Raw genomic sequence first — 25,054 nt, forward strand, 5'->3', positions numbered from 1 at the left:
GACACTGCACAGTACACGGACCACTATCACTAATAAATGGGAAAACATTCCATTAACCGTGACACGCATGAAAGCAAAAACAGAGCATTCTTACAGCCATTGTGTTCAATACATAATGTGCCTTCCTCGTGAAATAGTTGGCCTTCGCCACGTCAGGGCTGGACTTCGAAGGAGCCTTTACGCCAATGTAGGTCCCGTCGACGCGTCCCACGACGTCTGTGATGCCGCCACGCAGAAGGAAACGCTCCTTAACATACGCACGCTCGGCCGCAGTCGTGGGGAAAGCGAGCCACCGCTTCTGCACAGCCGCGTCGATAAGCGCGTCGGAGACGTCCCTCACACAGCGGCTCACAGTGCTTTGGTGGCGTCCAATAAAGCGGTCTGCACCGACGCTCCCCTGGAAGCTCCCGGTTGCGAACAACCGGAGGGCGCAGAGGACTTGCTCTTCGACCGAAAGCGAATGAGGCCCGGTACGCACTCTCCGCAGGCGTGGGTCGTCGCCTAACTCTTTACACAACTATCGTACCGATGTTTTGGAGAGGCGAAAATGTCGCTGGAATTCGTCGTCGGCCATGGCAGTAAAGGGGTCCAGCCGGCCGTACTGACATTTGCCGTCAGAGGAAGCGATGACCCAGGCTGCTGCTGCTGCCGCCATGACAGTCCCGAGATGAATTCGGGGCACTTCATCATTCACGAGTTTAGCTCTGAGTTCACCTGTCAATCAAAACCATTGTTGACGCCCCCGGCGTGCCGTACATAAATTATAGGCGTACGCGCTATGGGTGGGCCACTCCCAACATCCCTGCCGGCTACAGGTATGCTGCGCGGCTGTGCTGATTGCTGACAGACATCGACGATGTTGACCATCGAAATATAACAGGCAAAACGGACGTCATCGCTGATTAATCTAAGCACCTCTCGCTCGCATACCAAGATTGCACAACACTATAGCCTGTTGCAACCACGTAAGACACAGCACAACGCTGACGGCGCGTCACACCTGCTTGCAAGGCGTCAAACACGGACCACGACGACGAAACGGTGCTTGGAGCACGTCCTACTCCAACAACTTGGCATCACAGGTGTTTGGCTTCGCCGTCCTTTCATCGGTGATAAAGCTCAGCATCAATGTGTCAAACACATCCGGGATCGACAAACGGTCGCTGCTCTAGACCCAGTGCAATAAAGAGTTTGTAATTTCCAGCAGGCAAGCACTGCGTACTTCACAACCGTAACACCTTTCTCTGTTATAAGTCCGATTCCATTATTACAAACAAGATCCCTCATCTGCCCGAACGATATTATCGCGATGTCACTGCGGTATACAACGGTGATCGACGTTAGTGACAAAACCAGTCCGCAAAACCTTGAAGTGCGCGACGTAACCAAATACTACGCAGATACGCACGCCACCACATTCACAGCTTTTAGTCAGCGTCTGATGAAATAGGATGAGTTGTGTCGCTGGGTAGCACGCTCTTTGCATCCGCAGCGCACTAAAGAAGCGTCACACACAACAGGCATACCTAATGAATCATTGAATACAGCCAAATAGCAATTTTTTTCTCACACCGCATCACAGCCGCTCGCACGGTCAATTTATACCGCTGAGATTCGCCAAGAGCGTACTAAAAGCAATGGTTGGCCACAGCGGGGTGCGGCAGCGGCCGTAGCAGCGGAGAACTCCACCTGAGGTCACTGCAGAGAGCAGCAGTGACGCGGGGGGGGGGGGGGGGGGGGGGTAGTGCAGTTCAGTTTTTTGCTGTTGTGTATTATGCAAGCCAGAAGATACATGACTGTTATATTTGATATACGACACGATAAAATATATTATCGCAATGGCCGAAAAATAAGACATATTCAGAGTGTAGTAGTTGCCCAGTCTTAACAGTCGAAGGCAGCGCAACCGGCGGCGTGTCAGCGCAGTAGCTCTCGTTTTCGGCACGGTGGGCTGCCGCTCTAGTTCGTATGCAAGCCACGCTGCAAGCAATGGCCTCAGTATCGCCACTAGCGGCAGAAAGTGTCAAATCTTTGTTAATTTCCTAAAGCTATGCTTTTCAACAGCGCTTTATTCGATTCAGGTTTTAAAATAATTTTGGAAATGAACAAAAAGCTCATAATATTATCTGTTGCCTTTTAACGTATTCGAGAGAAGAGAAAGGGTTGATACAAGTGTGCACCTAGTGCGCACTGTTCGTCTTCGGAAATGGAAAGGCAGATAGAGCCTGAAAGAGAAGACACGCCTTTGACACGCCCGAAAAGGCGTGTCAAACAGCTAGCGGCGAGTGTGCAGACAGATAGCAGAGAAGTCACGATTTCGCAACTGCTGACATGGCGCTGATAACTTCAGGTAGCGCTGCGGCCTGGTATTGCGCAGTGTATTGTGTTTGAAGTGTGAAACAGGCGCGCAGGGTGCGCTTGCATCGCCTTTTCGTGGCTTTATCTCTACATTTTATTGTCCGCTGCCTGCGCACGTTCCGCGCTATCTTCGTTCACTGACTGCCGTCATCGCAAACTCGGATGAAACTCGGGCGAGCGCCAAACTCGGGCCTTCCGGCATAGCGCCCCAGCGGGCCGTTTCTACGCCCTCCGGATGCATTGTCCCTCGAGGTCCTCGCCATTGCGCATGCCCTCCAGTCATTTGCCCTCCTTCCCTCTCTTCAAGAGTACACAGTCTATTCAGACTCACAAGCCGCTATACACCACATACAGAAACGCACCCTAACCCCTTCTCTTCAACAGGAGGTCGAACGAGCGGTCTCCGCATTGCAGCCTTCCACCGTTTTCCTCCGCTGGGTCCCTGGGCATTCAGGGATTGACGGCAATGAGCTGGCTCATCAGGTCGCCCGTGACACACTTTTCCGGGCACCGTTGATCCCCTGGCCCAAGCCCTCGGAGGACGGTGGGAGACTCACCCTTCGCCGCACCATAAAAGAGGTCTACCTCGAGCTCCGCCTCGACAAACGCCTTTACCCTCCCCCTCATCCATCACTCACAGTGCCGGAGGCTCGCCTTCTTCGGCACATTCAAATGAATGCAATCATCACCCCGTCCCGCCTCTTCCTCTATCGCTATCGATCGGACCCTTCCTGTCCCAACTGCCCCTGTATCTATGCGGACCTGGCCCGTTGCCTCTTCTATTGCCCGGCTGCTCAGCAGTCGGGTTCCTTCCCCCTACCCTCTCTATCCATCACCACCTGGCTCGACTGGCTTGGCGCTGAAGGGGAAGAAGAACAGCGGCTTCTGGTCGCCCAGGCGGTCGAAATGCTCGGCCTGTAAATTATGGTCGATTAAAAGTCTTTTACTACTACTACTTCTCTGTATACTAGCACGGTTTTAGAAAAGGTCCTACAACCATACAGTTAGCCTCAACAGTTCCTCAATTTTTCGAGTGTTATTGACATGTCTCGCCAGTCAGAAGTTTTGTTTCTGGGTTTTTGTAAGGCCGGCCTTCGAAAAAGTGCCTTATGGTAAATTACCGTTTAAGTTTCAGCGTTTTGGTCTTTCATCCCACATTATAGTGTCACGTTTTAGTGACGGCAGTCCAGCGGTCAGGAAGACACCAGAAATACTTGCAAACGAAGCTCTTTATTTGGGCTGACTTGCGCCCTCAAAAGAACTGAATCACTCCGCGGCGACGTAAGCAACAGGCGTGCTCGGCGGTCGTCGAACTACGAATCCCTGCCACTCGCGTCATCGCTCAATTTAAAGCCGGCAAGGAAACTTCCAGATAGCAGGACAAGATCATCTACAGTAATCTGGAAAAACCCAGATGCAGCTCGGCATGGCTGTGATCAATCGAGATTAACCCGGTCGCCTCTCGCGTCACGAACACAAATGATAACAGCCCTTTCCTGCAGCCTTGAGCGTGAACGAACAAACACTACAATGATACGTGGCATTACCCCCCTTCCAAAGAAGCATCGCCTCGATGCTTTAAAATGAAATTAAACACGGAGAATGCTTCGAGAACTTAGAGTCCTTTAGCGTTCCTAATAAGGTGTAAGGGCAGCGGTAAAAGCTTCAAGTCTGGCCGTGTCGTCGTCGGTGTTGTCGTCGGTGTTGTCGTCGGTGTTGTCGTCGGTGTTGTCGTCGGTGTTGTCGTCGTACTTGTCGTCGTACTTGTCGTCGGTGTTGTCGTCGTACTTGTCGTCGGTGTTGTCGTCGTACTTGTCGTCGGTGTTGTCGTCGTACTTGTCGTCGTACTTGTCGTCGGTGTTGTCGTCGTACTTGTCGTCGGTGTTGTCGTCGTACTTGTCGTCGGTGTTGTCGTCGTACTTGTCGTCGGTGTTGTCGTCGGTGTTGTCGTCGGTGTTGTCGTCGGTGTTGTCGTCGGTGTTGTCGTCGGTGTTGTCGTACTTGTCGTCGTACTTGTCGTCGTACTTGTCGTCGTACTTGTCGTCGTACTTGTCGTCGTAGGGATCATCGTCGTCGTAGGGATCGTCGTCGTCGTAGGGATCGTCGTCGTCGTAGGGATCGTCGTCGTCGTAGGGATCGTCGTCGTCGTAGGGGTCGTCGTCGTCGTAGGGGCCGTCGTTGTCGTAGGGCTCGTCATCGTCGTAGGGGGCATGGTCTTCTGTTTTCGTCGATGGAGGATCTTAGTTCTTGCGCTCAGAAGCAACCTCACCTCCAGAGGCTGCTTTATTCAGTGTAACCTTCGGAGGCTGGGGAAGCGTCCACGCACTGAGTAGCCTCGGCTAGCAGATACTTAGCGCGGTGACGATGGCGACGGAGAATGCGATAGGCGGCTCGGCGATAAGTATTCTTCCCGACGCAAAAAAAATCCTCGATTTCGGCTCGTCACGGGCCGGGTCGGGGTCGTGGGGCGTCGTAAGGGAACCCTCGGATGCCCATTCTCCTGTATGGGCAGTACCGGAGAATGTGACCGGCTTCTCCGCAGTAGAAGCATTGTGGGCGGCGCTGGTCGGGTGTTCTCCACTCGACGCATTTCCTCGGCCGTGTACGACGCTCGTAGGACGGGCGAGTTGGGGCGAGAGGGCGGCGCTGCAGCGCAGCTGGCTAAGGGCGATTGGGGCTTGGGTCCCGTCATCGAGGTACAGGACGGCGCACTGCTGCGGCGTAAGTCATGGCTGGAGGCTCCAGAGGCTGCGTGGTTGTCCGGTACCTGGAAGGCTACCCCGCACCTCCACCAGATGTCACGTTTTAGTGACGGCAGTCCAGCGGTCAGGAAGACACCAGAAATACTTGCAAACGAAGCTCTTTATTTGGGCTGACTTGCGCCCTCAAAAGAACTGAATCACTCCGCGGCGACGTAAGCAACAGGCGTGCTCGGCGGTCGTCGAACTACGAATCCCTGCCACTCGCGTCATCGCTCAATTTAAAGGCGGCAACGAAACTTCCAGATAGCAGGACAAGATCATCTACAGTAATCTGGAAAAACCCAGATGCAGCTCGGCATGGCTGTGATCAATCGAGATTAACCCGGTCGCCTCTCGCGTCACGAACACAAATGATAACAGCCCTTTCCTGCAGCCTTGAGCGTGAACGAACAAACACTACAATGATACGTGGCATTGCGTTCATAATATGGCTTCAGGCGTACGACATGTACGACTTCGGGGCGTGGGCGGCGTCGCTGAGATGCTATCGTGCCGTCGGGGATGACTTCATAGTCGAGGTCACCGATGCGACGGAGAACCCTGTACGGGCCAAAGTAGCGTCGCAGCAACTTTTCGCTCAATCCGCGGCGGCGAACTGGCGTCCATATCCAAACCCGATCACCTGGCTTGTAATGCGTGTCTCGTCGGCGCAGATTGTAGCGTCGGGCGTCGGTGTGCTGCTGGTCTTGAATGCGAAGCCGTGCAAGTCTTCGGGCTTCCTCGGCGCGATGAAGGTAGGCGGCGACGTCGAGATGTCACGTTTTAGTGACGGCAGTCCAGCGGTCAGGAAGACACCAGAAATACTTGCAAACGAAGCTCTTTATTTGGGCTGACTTGCGCCCTCAAAAGAACTGAATCACTCCGCGGCGACGTAAGCAACAGGCGTGCTCGGCGGTCGTCGAACTACGAATCCCTGCCACTCGCGTCATCGCTCAATTTAAAGCCGGCAAGGAAACTTCCAGATAGCAGGACAAGATCATCTACAGTAATCTGGAAAAACCCAGATGCAGCTCGGCATGGCTGTGATCAATCGAGATTAACCCGGTCGCCTCTCGCGTCACGAACACAAATGATAACAGCCCTTTCCTGCAGCCTTGAGCGTGAACGAACAAACACTACAATGATACGTGGCAATAGGATGGCTTTCTGTGTATCTCAAAGACAAGCAACAATTCGTTAAAACGTGAAATTATTCACCGAGCATGCTTTTCGTTACCTCCGGAGTTGGCCAAGGAAGTATACTGGGACACGGTTATTCTTATGAATAATATAACTGATGCATTAAATGACGGTCAATTGCAGGTGATTGTTGTTTTCAAAAAGGTCGCGTGCATGAAAAAACTGGCTGGCGCTTAGCTAAGGTTAAAACTGGATATCTCGAAGCGAAAAGCTGCGGTGATGCTTACAGTTTCGCTTATGGTTATGCTTTGTGACTTAGCCTATAGATATGCTTAGGATTTAACTTATCTATATGCTTATGGTTTAACTTATGGTTATGGTTATGATTTAGCCTATGGTTATGCTTACGGTTTAACTTATGGTTATGCTTTGGTTATAATCAAAGCTTACGGTCATGATATACGTCTGCGTTGTGTAGTAAAATCGTGCCGCGTCATTCGCCCAGTCTCAGCTAGAACGAGAGAAAGCGCTTCCCGCCTTTTATCAATCCACCGCCTGGAAGAAGCTATTGCTTTCCACCCGGCCTCCGCGATAAACACGCGCTTGCGGCGAACGTCAAACGATGACGCATAGCGCGCGGCGGCGCGCGCCTGTTCTATGGGCAAGCGCGCCTTATACACCCCTCCTTTCAAATGCGCAATACGCACGGCTGCGGCGAAAGGTCAAACAGTAGCGAGGAGGAGATTCGGCAGCATACATGCGCATTAGCCTGCGCCGTGCGTGACGTCACTCGTGCTCCGACATACGCCGGATCACGCGAAGCGCGGTGTTGACTAGCGTAGTGAAGCTTTTCGCTTCAAAACCATAGCAATTGCTGGCTGATGTGAAGAGTGGGGCACGGAACTAAACAGGGAAAAAAACAGTTCTACGCCGCACAAGAAACGCCCCGGCATATTTACGTATTACCTTGGCAGCAGTGCGATTTCCGAAGTTGAGAAGTATAAGTACAAAGAAGTAATTGTCACGAATAACATGTGAGCTCCTCCACATATCTCAGATTTTCGTCCTTCTGCTTTTAAGAAGTTATGCTTTCTTAAAGAAAACTTTAAAAAGCTCGCGGGAGTACAAAGCGTACAGAGCACAATGCGTGCATCAGGTCCAAGATGGAAAAAATTCAGGGGGCACTTTGGCTGTCTAAAGTACGTAGAGGCGGAAGCGTTTCCGCACCACTTTGACTACCTCTGTGGCACTGGTGACGTAACCACTGGATGACGCCACACATAATTAATGACAAATTACTGCGTAATGTCAAATTACTAATTAATGGCTAATTACTCTTTAACGAGTAAATACTACTCACCTGTTAATTAATGACGGTTAAGCTTCGCCTTTAGGAGTGGAACGCGAAAACTTGTTCTAGCGCTGCGAGGGAGTCCACGGAGCGCCACCACCTGTTCGGCGCGATGCCTTGCCCGTTGGGAACAGCTTTTGGGAACAGCGTTGGGAACAGCGTTGGGATGCGTCACGCAAGGCGAGTGACGTCACGGAGATGACGTTTCCGGCTCACGCTGGGAACCCGATTGGCAAAACAGTCCTCCGTTTGCGTGCGATCCCGTATAGTTTTGCTGGGCGAGCAAGGAAGCTATCGCAGTGCGGGCGCCGGAACCCGTGCCTCGACCCTGTCTCGTGATGCCTACGAGCTGCTGTGCCGTGGGATGCACTAACCGTGCCGAGAAAGGCACCGGCGTCCGCTGTTGTCGTTTTCCGCGGGACGAGAATCTCCTGAAGGTGCACGCAATGCGTCCATATAAATGGAAGCCAAGACCGGCAGATAGGATATGCGGAGCGCAGTTCTGGTAGGAAGCATTCCTTTCTTTCGCTTGTTGATTTTGAAGAGCTAGCGACGTGAATGGCACTGCGAACTTTTTTTTCTCGCCTTATCCGCCAACGCAGGCGCCCCGTCCTCGTTACCGGACCCCCCGGACCGGGTGCCCAGCGTTTTCTCATTCAAGAAGAGAAATCCCAGCGCAGATATAAAGAAGTGTGGTCGTTTTGAGCGGACAATGAAGCGAAAACGCCGTTCAGGTACAAAAGTCCTTCATTACGAATGCTCTCCGTCGTTGCTTGTGCACGCGGGTTAACCGGCGGCAGTTGGATGCGTTTACGCGTGCGCTTGTGGCCCGTGCAGAGCGCCGTGCTGTATTTATGGTAACTTTGTCCACATAGAGTAAGAAAATGACATTTGATGTACCAGTATGCGCTGCGTCCTTAATAACAGAAGTGGATCTATTTGTCACTCACGGAGGATGCGTTGCAGTGTGGCTGGCGGTCATGCTCGCACCACGGATGCAATAAGCTCTCTGCCAAAAAGTTAAGGGCCAGTGTGGTTTTCGCTATAAATTTCTTAACTGGGCTCTCCCATCCCCCTCCAGGAGGGCGCCACCAGCGCCACCGTGATCGGCTGTGCGCACACCGAGCTCCAGCAAAATCACGTCTACGTCCAGGTTCCTGACCTCGGATCGCCACCAACCGTTCTACAGGAGCGCTACTTCATCGCCTGTACGCCTGGTAATCAAAATTCCAAGCGTTCTGCGCCGTTTTTTGGCACATCAGCATCTGGCTGGCCGCCCACGCCGGGCGCGCTAAGCCAAGCCTACATCTGCACCGCCGGGGCAACGCCCCCCGCGCTCGCCAGCATGCTCGCAGCCGGAACGGCGGGGAGCTCGCCTAGCCAGTCAGCAGCCCAGGCGCTGAATCACAAGCACTGTGCTCCCGCGGCGCCCCGGCAAGCCACCGCAGCCACGATCGTCATGAAATTTGCGAACCACCTCAACCTCGGCAACACTTTATTCCCTGTGCTCTGTCGGTCCGTCATGGATTCCGCCCGCCTAACCAAGACTGAACGTGACAATACGTACATCAAACTCCGCACCTCGCAAAACATCCTGGCCATCGATACCCACCGCCCAGCCGCTGCTGACAAGCTGCTCCAACTCAAGCAAGTTTCACTGAACAACACACAGTACGAAGTCACCTCGTACGTAGCTAACGACCCCCTTAACGCCCGTGGTGTTATACACGGCATCACCATGGACTTTACCGAAGACGACTTTGCCGCTAACCTTCGTGTTGACGGCACCCGACTCCTAAGCGCCCGCCGTCTCGGACGTACCAACACACTTCTGCTCACCGTCGAAGGGCCCCGTCTACCACGCTATGCCGTCTTCTACAGCGGAGTGTACCGCGTCTACCCGCAAAAGCCGCACAGCAAACAATGCACGCATTGCCACGCCATAGGACACCGTGCCGACGTCTGTCCTAACAAGCCTAGCCTTGTTCGGTGCTCGATTTGCAGCCAACCGTTTCCTCCTGACCAAGACCCAACGACTACCCCACACGAATGTGAACCACACTGCTGGAACTGCAAGGGCGACCACACACCGTCTAATCCTGAATGCCCCGCAAGGAAAGACGCCGACGCTGCAGTCCTAAAGTGGCACCGCGCCCAACGACGCCATCGCGCCCGCGCCGCCCCTCCACCCCCTAAAGCCGACGCGACCATCTGGCCGCCCCTGCCTACCTCGAACCGCTACGAGGCCCTTCAGCTCTCCTGCAGCAGCAGCAGCAACAGCCCGGGGCACGAGACCGCGCAAAGAAGTCAATCTCGAACCAAGCCCTCTGCCAAGCGGCCACCGTCCACCACTTCTGGTGCGGCAACCAGCACCTCCACCTCCTCTACTAAACCGCAAGCTTCCGTGATGCAGTCACAGACTCCACCAAGTCACCAGGTGAGCGGTCCATCTCCCACATCCATCGCACCCCCTCCCCCGTCCTTCCAAAACCGGTTTTACTCACGTCCCTCCACACCTACTCCACTTTCACCCCTCCCTACCGACAACGCTATTGCACTCATACAGCAATCCCTTGCTCCCGTCCTATTGGCCTTACAACAACTGACGGCTCGCGTCGAGCAACTAGAGCACCATCTCCTCTCCCTCGCGTCCTCTGCCCCACCCTCTCCCGACGCAGACTCCAATGCTCCCCCTCGAAAGCGCGCAAGCGCCCCTCTAGTGCCTAACCTCGACACAATGGAGGAAGACCGGCATGATGAGTGATACCATGCGACACACATCCCCACCCCAAAACCCTCTAATTATTTGGCAGTGGAACTGCCGCGGTTTTCGTCGCAAGAAAAATGCCCTCTTGCAACACATGCGGATTACTGGCGTTAACCCAGACGTCATCGCACTGCAGGAAACGCACGGTGCCTTTTCTCTGCCAGGTTACGACCATTTTACTCAGCCAAGTATAGTCATGAAGAGAAAAGGACATCAAACGCCCCCTCCTCCGCCGATTTTGACGGTTACATACATACGGCGCACGATACCCACCATTCAGGAAGATACATCCCACCTCAACTCCGGGACGAAAGAGCATGTCCTGACACACTCCACCTATCAGGGTCACCGTATCACGATTTTAAACTGCTACTGGACTCCCTCCGACTCCAAAACCAGTATTCCACCTTTGCATACGGCCCTTCCTGCCTCTAATGTCCCTACTACTTTCGTCCTTCTTGGTGACTTCAACTGCCCACACCCTGCATGGGGATACGACCGTACTTCAGCCTCCGGACGAAAACTCGACCGCTTCGCCAGTATTTATCACCTCACCCTCCTGAATGACACGTTCATGCCTACACGTCTAGGATGTGGAGCACAATCCGACACAAACCCCGACCTCGCATGGATTCGCAGCGACCTCCGCGCTTCTTGGAGTAATACGGGTGACACGATGGGGAGTGATCACTGTATTCTTCAGATAACGCTCACGTCCCAGCGACCCTCCAGACCACCCGGAACACATCTACCTCCCACTATGCTCGTAGACTGGCCAAAGGCTCGGCCGGCCCTCGACTCCTTATCAGTCTCACTCGAGGACCCCGAAAAATGGTGTAGCGCCATTATGGAGACCGTCTCCCAACACACCAAACATATCCACCGATCTCCCGACTATCCATACATTGACACACACCTACTTGGGCTATGGAAACAACGTCGCCGGGCCATAAAAGCTTGGCGCAACTGTAGATCTAGCCACGCATTGAAAAGAAAAGTTGCTGAACTAACGCAAGCAGCCCAAGAATACGCTGACCAACTAGCCACGAACAACTGGCTTCAGCTCTGTGATGACATGGTCGAGAGACTCCACACTCCAAAAGTCTGGCACATTATGCGCACCCTACTTGGACAGGGTAAACCTCGTAACACACTTCAAAAGCTACAGTTGGCCCTCTCCGTCTCACAAGAAGAGCTGGTTGAGCAAATCCGAAATCAATTTTACCCATCCTCTACTTCTCCTGCCAGCTCCCCGTCATACCCTTACACCGAAGAAGAAGCAGACGAACAAGGAATGAATTCCGACTTTACATTCGCCGAACTTCAGGCTGCTCTACGCTCCCTTAAGCGAAACACAGCACCCGGCCCAGATAAAATTACCTATGGTATACTCCGTAATCTCCCCGATTCAAAACTAGAGGAACTTATTCAGATTATTAATACTGTTTGGCGCTCCGGGAAAATTCCCGCTGCATGGAAAGAGGCACACGTAATTATGATTCCGAAACCAGGAAAATCCTTTGCGCTCATCACTAACCTCCGACCTATATCCATGACTTCTTGCCTAGGGAAGCTGATGGAGAAGATGGCCCTTACCCGCCTCGAATGGCACCTGCATACCAATCGCTGTCTTGCTCCCACTATGGTCGGATTCCGCGCCCACGTATGCACACAAGACATTGGACGGCAAATCTATGAGGATTTGTACGCCTTCCCAAGCAGCGCACAGCTTCGAATTTTGACCGGCGTGGATATCAAAAAGGCTTTTGATAATGTCGCCCACTCCGCAATTCTCACCAACCTGGCAGACACTCGCCCTGGGGTCCGCATGTTCAACTACATCAAAGACTTTCTTACAGACAGGACCCTCCGAATCATTGGCCCCGACGGCACACCTTCCGCCCCCTTTCCCCTCACCGCAGGTACACCACAGGGATCCATTCTTTCACCTATGCTTTTCAACTTGGCAATGAAAGAACTGCCCCGAAAACTCGCTGAAATTCCTGGCCTACGCCACGCTATATATGCGGATGATATCTCTCTCTGGTCTACCACAGGAAACGCCGGGGAACTAGAATCCACTTTGCAGCAAGGCCTCGACGTCGTTCAGGAGCATGCACGCCGCATAGGTATGAGTTGTTCCGCCGAAAAGTCGGAATACATCGTGGTTTCTAACGCTCCTCAAAAAACCGCTTCTTCCTACCGCGAACTCATTCAACTCTCTCTCGCGCAAACCCCTATTCCCCGACGGAGCCACATCAAGATCCTTGGCTTCACTTTTCAACAAGATGGCAAGTGCAACGTGTGGCTTAGCCAACTCCTGCAACAACTGAACCAAATTCGCCACATGCTGTCCCGCATATCTCGTCAAAAGCATGGACTCAGAGAACACGAACTCCGTCGAGTTATAGAAGCACTCGTTTATTCGAGGGTCATGTACGCCTACCCCTATCAACGCCTCACATCCTCTCAAGTAAGCAAACTGGAAGCCTCTCTGCGTCGCTTCACTCGATTAGCCATGGGAGTTCCCATCTACGCCGCAAATGCTCTGATCGCAGACGCCGCCATTTTCAACTCCCTCGAAGAACGCGCAGCAGCACACCACCGAGCCCAGATACACCGTCTCTCTACCTCCGAGCAAGGCAGAGACCTCCTCAGCCTTTTCGGACACACCATTTCCCAACTACCCCCGCTTCAACCATCTGCTCCCCCGTGGAAAAGCCTCCCGCGTCTTACTGTAAAACGCATTCCACGCCACATGTCTCCAACGATAAATCCCGGGCGGCGTGAAGCACTGGCGAACCATTTACCCGTACTGGGCCACGACACTTACTATACCGATGCCCATATCCTCGAGCACCAAGTAGTTACTGCAGTAGTCGGCCCTCGAAGCACCTCCACACATCTCCACACAGGAGTGCCCTCCTCAACCGACGCAGAAACTCTGGCCATAGCAGAGGCGATTACGCTTCACGACCACCTGTCCTCCACCATCACCATACGTGCAGACTCTCAGGCTGCCATACGCTCATTCGAATCTCAAAAACTCCCTCCCCATATCCTAGACACTTTGCTGCAATACCTAACAGCCCACCCTACGCTCCATGTCCGCCTTGAATGGATTCCTGGTCATCAAGGTATACCGGAGAATGAGCTTGCTCATGCTCTGGCCCGTGAAAAAATACCACCGGGCCCTCCGACTGCCTGGCCAGCCCATTACAATCCCAAGGCAGACCGCGCTACACACCGACAGAACCGCCGCGAACACCTTCGCAATTTGCGGCACATGCGACGAACCCTTCCGTCACCCTCCCATTTCCTTTGCCGTGCTGACGCCACTCTAATTCGACAGGCACAGACAAACTCCCTTCCCTGCGAACTGTATTCCCACTATATCCTTCATAAACCGGGCAAACCCGCCTGTCTCGTGTGCGGAGAGCATCCCCCCAACATTCATACATATTGGTTATGCCCCCGCGCAACTAACTCTCCCACCATACCTTCCTCGCATATCTTGCCTCCCCCCTTTCACCTCACGTGGGCCCGATGGACCGCTCCACCAACCTCTCTGCAGCCCACCCTCTGGCCGCTCCTCGCCGCCCACATCCGACGCATCCAAGGGACACGTGGCCCTACTCTGCCACCGCCGATAAATAGCGCCCACCAAACGGGCAACTAAGAAGGCTCGGACTTGAGCTGAAAAATAAAAGTTCTCTCTCTCTCTCTCCCCCTCCATTCCTTTAAATTTGCCATTGCTTAAGTAGCAACGCATATCCTTTCTTACAGAACTACAGCAGTTTGGGTTGACGGCATCGTTTGCTTTATTGCCTTCATATATCGCACAAATATTTAAGAAGATCCAGATTCAGTTACGACTGCCACAGCCTGCTTTTAAGCGACCATTAGTGCCATTCCATGTTAGCTACCGCGCGTATTACATATGGCATCGGATAATCGAAAGACATTATTTTTGCATTCAGTGGATAAAGTTAGGCCTGCTTTTCTTGATGAATTTGCCCCTTTAAGAGTGCTTATAGGTAAAAATTTGCAGGTACAGCTGTTGAAGGATGCCTATGTATACCTGTGGGACCACTCACTATATTGAAACTGTTACAGACACCAGGAACATAGGCTTCACATCATCAACCGATCAACATGACCACACTATGAAAGGTAAGCTTTGAACACTAAGCTTAGTTGCAGATATGCTGGCAGAAGTGCTATGTGCTGCCCCTTTCTTGAGAAGGTACAGCAAACACCGGACACTAAATGTGGTGTTGCGCTTGTTAACTTCACGTCTTTTACCAGGCCGACATGTCAGAAGATATTACAGCTGCTCAACTATACATTTGCATGTGTCTAATGACTGAGCTGCTGCACCATGTGTATTCATGTATATGTCTGACGCGTGAAATAATTAACTTTTGTTACAGACAGTAGGCACATGGCACACATCTCAGCACTGTCACGACAACCGCAATAAAACTAAGCCTTCACCGCTTGAATTAAGCTGCATAATACTGGTTGAAGTGTGGCGTGGAGCTGTTTTGTTGGTTACGAGATACAGCCAACAATGTAAGCTAAATTCAGCTTTTCATTTGATAAAATTGCCTCTTTGAAGTGTTCGGCTTAAGTGTTCAAAGATGTATTTAGAGCTGCTGAACGATGCCTACACATACCTCTCTGATCAGGAAAAAATTTGACCTGTTACAGACAGACATTACAGACATTTCGAGGAAGAACAAACTCTTGGGGATGTACGCAGTGTTGCATTATACATGCAGGTGAAGCTACCGCAGCATGCCTGCATGAGCAATTTATATTTTAACTCTTATTGCAGACAGTGTGTACTTGGACTTCACATCAGCTGATTGCCATGACCATGCTACAGAAGGTAAGCTTCGCTGGAAATATGGTGGCTTAAATGCTGTGTGCTGCCTTTTTCATAAGAAAGAGAACTGAACAAGGGTTGAGGGGAAGCCTAAGTTCGCAAGCCGAACCAGCGTTTTGACAAGGGGACTTGTCCTCGCCTGGGCCCATGCGAAGACAAGTCCTCTTGTCAAAACGCTTGTTCGGCTTGCGAACTGAGGCTTCACCTCAACCCCTGTTCAGTTCTCTTTCATACTGTGTACCCATCTTCTTCACTTGTTCTACCTTTTTCTTCAAACTAAACGTGATGTTGCACTTGTTAACGTTACCTTTTGTGTGAGGCCTACATGCCAAAAGATAAAATTAGAGCGACTGTGAACCATGCATGTGCGTGCGTGGGTGTGTCACCACTGAAAAATTTAATTCATGTTACGACCACTGTGGTGGTTCAGTGAAATGATGCTCAGCTGCTGCAGTCACACTTTGGTGGAGGGTAAATGCTGAAAACCAGTGTACTCTGCATTGTCAGTGCAAGTTACTGAACCCCAGGTGGGCGAAATTATCTGTTTTCCTCCACTACAGCGTCCCTCTTAGCCCGAGTCGCTTTGGGGCGTTAAACCCCATAAACGTAAACCTAAGTCTTGTTACACCTAGGTTGAGCACTGTCATGATTGTGCTTCTGGCCACGTGGGTCCGATCAAGCAGCCACCGAGAACGGTTGACAACCTCGCGACGGCGGCAGACCAGTGTAGTGCTTGTGATGCCCCCCGCCCAGCCTAAGTGCATTAAGGCAGCAGACTTCTTTGACCGGAGGTGACCACGGCGACAGCGGTGAAGGTCGAATACCGGCGAAGGCCGAAGATGCGAAGAAGGCTGGCGAAGGGATTAGCAGCGGCGGAATCAGCGACGGAAGCAGTAGCGACGGTGGTGGCGTCAGGCCGAGTCTACCCTCGGGTCGCCGGACGACGGAGTCGCGCTACGCACAGTCAAGCGGCCGCTGTTAATTGAGAGACGGCTGTGTCCTCGGCAGAGGTCTCGTGTTTTGGACATCCGGCGGGGAAACACGAGGACGTTCACCTGCTGGTAGACGGCGGGAGATTCATTTCCAGCAGTGTGATTACTCAGCAATAAGAATAAGAATGGGGTGGAGCGCATAGGGCAGGTTATCTCAGATCATGAATGGCAGCTTACCAATATCCCTAAAGAGAAAAGTATACAACAGGTGTATCTTACCGGTACTCACCTATGGGGCAGAAACGTGGAAGAGGGTTCAGCTTAAGTTAAGGACAACGCAGCTAGCTATGGAAAGAAAAATGATAGGCGTAACGTTAAGAGATCGGAAGCGGGCGGAGTGGGTGAGAGAACAAACGCGCGTTAATGATATCCTAGTTGAAACCAAGAGGAAGAAGTGGGCTTGGGCAGGGCATGTAATGCGAAGGCAAGATAACCGCTGGTCCTTAAGGGTAACGGCGTGGACTCCAAGAGAAGTCAAGCGTAGCAGGGGGCGGCAGAAAATTAGGTGGGCGGATGAGATTAAGAAATCTGCGGGAATATGGTGGCCGCGGCTGGCGAAGGACAGGGTTAATTGGAGAGACATGGGAGAGGCCTTTGGCCTGCAGTGGACGTAGTAAGGCTGATGATGATGACCTCTTCCCATCGACTGAGCTTCCAGAGAGCGGGACAGCCCAGCACCGCCCTGCCGTGGGTGGTAACCCCAGCGTCCACATCTCTCCATTCGATTGGACAGCGCTCTTCGAACTTTAACCCCAGTCAGGGGTGTGGGGAATCCGAACCCTATTTAACTCGGCTGTGAGTGTGGCCGAGAGAGGCCTGTTAGCTCCCGTCGACACCGGTTGGCGAAGAAGTTCCCTTCCATTGAGAGTCACTCTCAGTCACTCTTTTGCAAATAATGTAAATAATTGTATAAAGTTTTCTTTGCCTTCCTCCTAACCCAGTCTCCCATCCTCCTCGTACCATCACCGGTGTTGCCATGCTACCCGGGTCGCAACAGCACCATGACCACAGGATTGAAGGTAAGCTGTCAGCACTTGAACTAAGCTGCCCAGTATGCTGGTTGAAGTCGGAGTGTGCTGTGATATTGTTGGGTGCAAGATACAGCAAACACTTTTATTTAGTTATTTATTTATTGATGCCTCACAGGCCTGAAGAGCATTGGGTGAGGGGGCATCAGGGAAAACAAATATATGCAGAAATAATAAACCACGATACCAGTAAAGCGGACATGGCACAAGGTAAATCCTGGAACACAAAGGTGATCGAAAATGGAGTACAGATGACATTTGAACAAAGTAATACAAAGTGCAAATAGCGAAAGACAAGTATGCAAAAACGTGCTAATTTGTCGTAACCAAAAGAGTGGTAAATCAGAAAACAATATTAACAGCAAGTGAAACTGTACAACATTTAAAACAATGCTACAACAAAAAGAGCATCATAGGGCGTTTTTAAACTCTACAGGATCAGGACAAAAAATGCCAAGTGCAGTGTTGCGCTTATTGAATTTGGCTCTTCAGTCAGGCTCATGTGTAAAAAAAAAGATGCAGTTAGAGCTACTGATGCATGCCTCCAGATAACAGTTTGACCACTCCTTTCATTGCAGACGAGCCATCGGTTCCAACCACAACTCCAGGTCGCGAGAATGGCTCTGAAGGTATTTTTCAGGACTTGAACTAAATGTAGCTTTTGCCTTGAGCCTGTACATTCTATCTTTTGCTTATTTTTGGGACCAGGATATTTATCAGATTTTCTCTTTCATCCTGTGTTTTGCATGGACAGTGTTTCAGATTTTGGTTTAGTGTTTTGGTGGGATGAAGGCAAATGGAGCGGCATGCCTTTAGGATTATCTCTTCGGTGTTTTTGCTAATAACTTTTGTTACGTGAACATTGTCATGATATGAGAAGTGCCTTTTACAGTTTGTTATAAGCAATACATTCTTCATACTTATACACTATTTTTTGCGGTTTCAAGGATAGATGCTGCTGCTGCACTCCTGGATTTGTCTACAAGACAGCCAGACATCGACGGTGTGGCATCAAATATTGCACTACCAAAGCAGTAGATTTGCGCCCGACTCTTTGGGCGACTGAGCTAGTGAAGAGATTGAGTCGAAGTGTTATAAGCAAGAACAGCAGCAAACAAACCAGAGATACCTTTTGATTTTTAGATATGCAGTTAAAGCCTTAATGGCACTGAGCATTATTTTATTGCAGTCTAAAGATTGCTATTAGAAATAGTGTTTGAAACATCGGTACAAATGCTGTATTTTACCATTTCACAATAATTAATGCAAACGCTTCTGCATAGCGCAGGGGCAAGATAATGAAACTTATCACTGCGCATTGTTATACATGATACAAGATCCAAAATTTAACTGCATGAACTCTTTTATTGCAATATTATCTTTAGATGCAAAACTGCATACAACAGCTAAGACATCCGCATTTGGGAATTTTGCGTGGTGTCTAAGGTATTCAGTTGACATGCCATAAACTACACGCTAATGTGGCTCTAATAAGGTAGGCTGTAGTTGGATGCAACTCTAGAAAAATGCATTTCCCGGAAAGGACTCCCCTTCAGCCAATGGCGACCAATTCTTAGGACATCTCGGTTAATCTCTTTCGCCCTGTTGCATGACATTACAGGGGGTGGCAGATGAAAGGGAAATAACCATGGTTTAATCGGATCAACCACTGTCGTGAAAATCACACCATGCTACTGGCGGGAGGTGGCCGTTGAGTGGTATTTGCCGCTTTCTATTTCAATTGTGTCCAACTACAGTGAGGTATCGCTGCGAGCAGTGTTTGTGCATTCAGTTTCTTTACTGCTTTTTTTTTCACACAATTTTGTCCAAATTTGCCATGTTTTCTAAAACAAAAGCAAGCCGGTGGCTATGGTCTTTAACTTTTCATAAGTGACAGCTGGGCCCTCAAGCTCACATATGCATGAACCAGATCACAGTCGGAACAAGAACCTGCATGCACACATGCAAGACAAGTACCTTGAAAAATGTCAGGAAGTATATAAATTAAAGAGGCGACTAGACATAATGACCCAAGCAATGGCGACAGTACAGGAGCAAAATGCCACGCTAAAGAAAGGGCCACTGCCCGCCACGTGGGGCTACCATGTCATAGGTGGCTCTTCAGAGAAACTTAACTATTATACAGGGCTTCCCAATGAGGGAGCATTTTATTGGGTAGTAGCCCTCTTCAGGAATGCAGCCCAGGGTGTTGTGAAAGAGTCAATATCTACAGAGGACCATGTGCTCCTAGTGCTGATGAGACTGCGTCTGGATGTGTACCTTTGCTTCCTTGCGGATTTGTTTGGAATCGGCAAAAACTCCCTTTCCAAATTGTTTGAGATTGGAGTCACAATATTGGTGACCGAGCTTAAGGGCCTCATTGTGTGGCCAGACGACGAGTCATTCCACACGTGGAAGCCATTGCTGTTCCAACAGAAGGCCTTCAGGTGTGTCAGGGTCATAAAAGGCAGCACAGAGGTTCGCCTTGAAAATACAAGTGCAACAACGGCGCAAAGTGCTACACGGTCCACCTACAAGAACTCTAACACGTCGAAGCTCCTTGTAGGCATCACTCCAAATGGATTCATCTCCTATATATCTGACTGCTGGGGTGGGAAAGTCAGTGATAAGCAGCTCGTTATCGAGTCGGTTTTCGTCACAAAATTAGAATATAGGGATGAGGTTATGGCGGACCGCGGCTTCAATGTTGACCAGGAGCTGACAGCTCTTGGTGTAGGACTAGTTGTGCCAGCCTACACTAAAGGAAAGCGGCAGCTTTCAGAAAGAGAGCCTCAACTCCACGGGATATATCTCGCCGGCGCATAAGAGTTGAACAAGTTATTGTAAGAATGGAGAGGTATCGCATTTTGAGAAACGTTGTACCTTTTTATGAAAGACTACCTCGATGGCATTTTTGTCCACATTGCTGCACTGACAAATTTAATGCCAAGGTGCAATTAGGACTAGGTTGTGAGTGTGCATGAAGTGAAAAGAAAACATTGATTTGAATCCAACTGTTTACTCCCTTCTGTAAGTGTCGGGATGACTTGTGAGCAAAGGCAAAATTTACTCGTTATAAACAAACATAAAACTATAGGACAAGTCGCCAATCTCAATTCGAACAGCAGACACACGAAGTCATGACAACAAATTGCACAGCAACACTCACATAATGGACATCAAAATACTGCATTGTAGCAGAAGCTGGCATCGCTTCATTTCACCAGAAAAATTGTAAGCTGCTAGGCCAAAAACGTTCCATTTCCCACTGATGCATAGTAGTAGGTACAAAAATTTCCAATCCAAGTTCTACAAGCAGGCACACACACGAAGTCGTTGAAGGCAGCACTCAAACTATGCTAAAAATACTGCACTGTATGAGAAGCCTGGAGAGCTTCGCTTCAGATGAAAATCATGGTATGCTGCTTCACCAGAACCATTCCATTAACCAATAATGTATAACAGCAGATGCGTCGGCGTGTATAACCCGCCACTGCTAACTGGCTATGATGCACAGCTACTCACCCGAAACATGCGGGTTTGTTTCCGGCTGCAGCAGTTGCACTTTAGTGAAGACAAAATGGTAGAGGCCCATATATTGTGCGATGTCGGTGCACATTAAAAACTCCAGGTGGTCAAAATTATCCAGAGCCCTTCACTACAGCACCCCTCATACTCTGAGTCGTTTTGGGACGTTAAGCCCCTACAAACTATAAACCAACCACCAAACTGCTACAGGGCTGTGCACTGTGCGGTGCATGTTAAAGAGCCCCAGGAGGTCGAAATTATCTATCGATCGTTTTGAAACATTAAATCTCATAAACCAAATAACTGGGAAGTTAAATGAATATAGACATGAAATTTTTGCTTGTGTGTTTTCTTCTTTCAAATGATATGTTGGAATGCATGGTTCATCACATGGTACTACACCTGCCACCCCTAGAAAATTTAGTTGAATTGCTTCATCAGCTGAATGACGGCGGTAACATGTAGTTCGTGTTTAGGTAACGTGACACAAAAAAGTATATGACAGACAATATATTGTTCGTTGTCAGTAGCTACTAAAGCAGGTGGGCTTATTATCTGTTTAGAAGCTGTAGGCAAATACCACCCGGTGATCCATGCATTGTATTTTGCATCTACTGAAAGAAGAAAACACGCAAGTAAAATTAGATGCGTACAGCCATGAAAAACTTGTGAAGTGCATGTCTACTCATAATATTAACAATTTATACATCTGCTTGTTTCTTTGTCAGCAGCTGTGGAAGTAGCGTGCCCTTGAACAAAGCTCTCTAAGGCTGGCATGTGTCGCTCAAGGATATCCTCCTCTCTCTGGATGCGCACTATGACAAAACCCTTTTTAGTCCAACAGACAAAGTCACAAAATGAAACATTGGCGCATTCCATCTCCGCTTGAACCTGATACATGTAACCATGGCTTTCTTTTGTATAGCTTTTGTATAACATCCTATATAAAACAATTTTTATACCCTGAGCTTGGCGCATGATAGCCTGAGTCGCTTATGCGCCATTAAACCCAACACAACACACAATTTTAGTTGCATGTTTTCGTTAAGATAAACGCTCTTGTCAACCACTTCATTAATCAGACAGTCCCTGTATTTGTATGGGCATTTCAGTTCAAGTACTCGTACGCCACAGCATAGCCTCCTATATATAGGAGGCTATGGCCACAGCAACTACAGCTAACTAAGCCATCAGGGCTGGCTGCAAGATAATAACATTTGCTTGCTATGTACAAGCCATTGGCAGTATGGTGCTGTTCCTGATATGCTATGTATTGCTCCCGCGTCTGCTCTTCATGATCAATTCCATATTTCATTGCCACAGGTTTCCTCCCACGCGATTCGTACGCCACGAGTGGCGACATTGTCGTGCCCCTTGCAAGACGTGCTGCAGAGGTAGCACTCTTGCACTTGACTACTTTTGCTAAGACTGAGCCAGTGATCCGCCCACATCTCTGCTCATACCATGGGAGGTAGTCGCGCTGCAGCCGTGTCGCAGCTTCCACCTCAGCAATTTCCTCACTGGTCATGGAGCCTCCCACTATACTACTGATCTTTTGCTCCTTCTCCTGACTGCTTCTGCTCTCCCATGAGATGTCGAAAAGCTCAAAGAAACTGTGTGGCAAGTTTGATACTCTCTCACAATCATGGCTTCCACAGCTTGCTTCCTTCTCAGCATACTTGGAGTATGCAGTAAATATGACTGCATGCGGCAAAACAGCTTGCAGTGAGTCATGCACGTCGGGGTACTTGGCCTGCGGGGCTAGTGGTTGTGTCCGCTTGCGCTTCATGCCTTGTGATGCCTTTCCATGTTTATGCTTCACAACCAAAAGATCACGGATCCGGCAGGACTCCACCTTGAATGGACAATTAAAGAATAAGCCATTACAAATATGAGTTTGCTGCAACGCACATTTGGTAGTTAAGGCAGGTCTACTGAATGCTATCGCACTCCTGCTTGATACTTTATAGCCTGTAATATTGTATATATGAACAAATAAACTATAGCATGCATATTCCTCTATATTCCTCTCATATCACCTTCAGCAAAACATCAATTGCAGCAGGAAATACTCTTCCATATACCTCCAATTAACCCCGTCCTCCTACAGCTGCAGCCACTTTACCTCGCAAACTTCCAAATTTCATGTGCCCATGGCAATGTTTGCCTTTTATTGGCATGCGCTCTAGTTATCTTCTTTTGAAACACATGCTCTTCCCATGCTGATTTCTTCTAGAATCCAACTAGCTTATCATTAACTGAACCTACTGAGCTATCTGCGGGTTTACATGAGCCCAACAGAGGTTGGTCAAGTTTGATATTCAAGAGCTACTTCGAAAAGGCAAGCTGTGACTTGACCTCTAACCTTTTCCTCAATATTTTTCCACTTTCCCTCAAAAATGGGATTGAACTCGACCTCTGTCAGGCTCATGTATACATGGCTAATGTTAATGGCAAGTGACAACCAGCAAGCTATGTTGTGAGATGGTTTAAACTAGAACTAGGGTAGTGGACACCAAACAGCTGAAGGGAATAAAAAACTATTACATACACTTTCCCGAAACTTGTTGTTCCATTCACACAGCTGTGATGTAGTGGACCGAGCGAAGCCAGAAGAAATGAGCAGTTCCACCTTGAAGAGCAGTGCAGCCACATGGGTGCAAACTTCTCCTAACCTAAAAGATACGTTTGTCACCGTTAAATTTCAAGCGTTACCAGAGCGCACACACTTCGAAACTCAAAAAGAATACCAATCCCACAAGTGGCACATATTCAGCCACTAAAATATCAGAACCTCAAGAAAAATTTTTGAAGTCCGATGTGCACACGCATGGTAGCGAGGTATAAACAACTTAGTTTTTGCTAACTGGTAGTATGGGACAAGTAAGCTGTGCAGGGTTTGGATTATGTACTACTGAGGCGACACATGGGATGTGAGGGGCGTCGCGGTGCTCGTAACCGGAGCAGTTTCAGCCGCCTAGGGACTCTTTTAAGAGACCCGACACCGCACGGTCATGACCGTTTTTTTTTTTTTCGCAATGGCTCTGAGCAGTGACCACACAGAGGGTACAACAGTTAGAGCCGATTCTCCCTCAACGAAGCGACAGTCAGCGTTCTCAGCTTCAGCTCCGTCGATAAGCGGCCGAGATCGAATCAGCGATGCCGTGGCGGTGGTTGCGATATAGAACCGGATAACACAATCAAAATATAAGACCTCGCATGCACTAACACAATCAAAATATATGACATCCTACGCACTGCATTATTGTACGCTGACTTCACACGTGAACAGTATTCTGACGTGACGGTTAGCGTGTAATGCATTTCGAATCTACAGCATGCAATTATCTTTGTGCTGATCAAGGTAGCGCGTTAAAACGCTGTTGTTCGATATCCCGCCGAACACTTGAACTTACCCGGCCATGCATGTGCAGTGAGCTGCCTGTACGCTTCCTTCTCGCAAAAGCGTCCACGCTTCGTATGGCTCGCCGGTGGTCCTCTGCGACGGGGTCACTTTTGCTCTCAAAAAGCAGCACTCTAAAGCAAAGTCGGCTGCCAAAACTTGGCGCACGTGCCCTTCCACTGTAAGAACGTGCGCCTTCAGCGGACGGTAGCACTTCATGCTCTCAGTAGTGTAAGGGCTGGGCGTCTGAACGAGATAAACGTATATGTCGCCAAAACAGCACGTTAGGCCACAATTTCGGGTCGTTTCTCCAGTCCTTCAAAACGAAGGGGTCCGGGTACTGTTTTCCGTCTACTTCTGACTTTTCAACATATCGCTGCCGGGCGATTTCAGGCAATGACTTCGCGTACTCTGACAGCTCCATCGCTTCCGAAGCACGTACGAGAGCATTGGATGCCAGACGAAGATGGAGCGTTTTGCCCATCGCCGCTAGGAAGGAGAGCGCTTCAGTCGCTGCACGTGCTTTCCGTGACGTCACGTTGTTTACTCGAGGGAGAGGTCTATTCTCTGTCATCTCGATGGACACCCGAACCGCACCGTAGAGGAAGGGAGGAAGTGGGAGTGAAAGAAGAAAAAGAGAGACGGGGTTCGTAATGAAGAAAATTAAAATTGTATTTGAGGAAAGGAAGTTACGCAGTAACTGTCTCACATATCCCGGTGGACACCCGTCATCCGTTTGATGACGTCAGCTGCGCTCGTCGATGAGTCACGCCAGGCGCTGGATGTAACGCTGGACGGACGGAAAATGAGCTATTAAAGGCTTTCGCCTTAGTATGCGTCGGTAATGTGAGACTG

The 25,054-nt window shown here is 49.9% G+C and overlaps 1 protein-coding gene across 1 annotated transcript; it reads right to left on the reverse strand.

Annotated features, from left to right (window-relative positions):
* Positions 1 to 17,384: 17,384 nt before the first annotated feature.
* Positions 17,385 to 24,701, reverse strand: LOC149345192 (uncharacterized). Its single transcript, XM_089546491.1, has 3 exons — positions 24,213 to 24,701; positions 23,348 to 23,471; positions 17,385 to 22,651 (listed from the first exon to the last, which is right to left on the reverse strand). Exons 1-3 carry the CDS (start codon positions 24,416 to 24,418, stop codon positions 21,905 to 21,907), a joined length of 1,077 nt encoding a protein of 358 aa, XP_089402617.1. The 5' UTR covers positions 24,419 to 24,701; the 3' UTR covers positions 17,385 to 21,904.
* Between the last annotated feature and the right edge of the window lie 353 nt (positions 24,702 to 25,054).

Source organism: Amblyomma mixtum, chromosome 5 (genome assembly GCF_055824585.1).
Source record: "Amblyomma mixtum isolate Tamu chromosome 5, ASM5582458v1, whole genome shotgun sequence".
Taxonomy (NCBI): domain Eukaryota; kingdom Metazoa; phylum Arthropoda; class Arachnida; order Ixodida; family Ixodidae; genus Amblyomma; species Amblyomma mixtum.

Bases quoted from the DNA above. Each gene is read 5' to 3' on its own strand.
- LOC149345192 (XM_089546491.1), bottom strand. From the start codon at position 24,418: ATGAAGTGCTACCGTCCGCTGAAGGCGCACGTTCTTACAGTGGAAGGG. The intron at 23,472-24,212 runs GTAAGTTCAAGT...CGTATCTTTTAG, and splicing joins CACTGCACATGCATGGCCGG to GTTAGGAGAAGTTTGCACCC. The intron at 22,652-23,347 runs GTATGTAATAGT...TGTCCATTCAAG, and splicing joins ACAACAAGTTTCGGGAAAGT to GTGGAGTCCTGCCGGATCCG.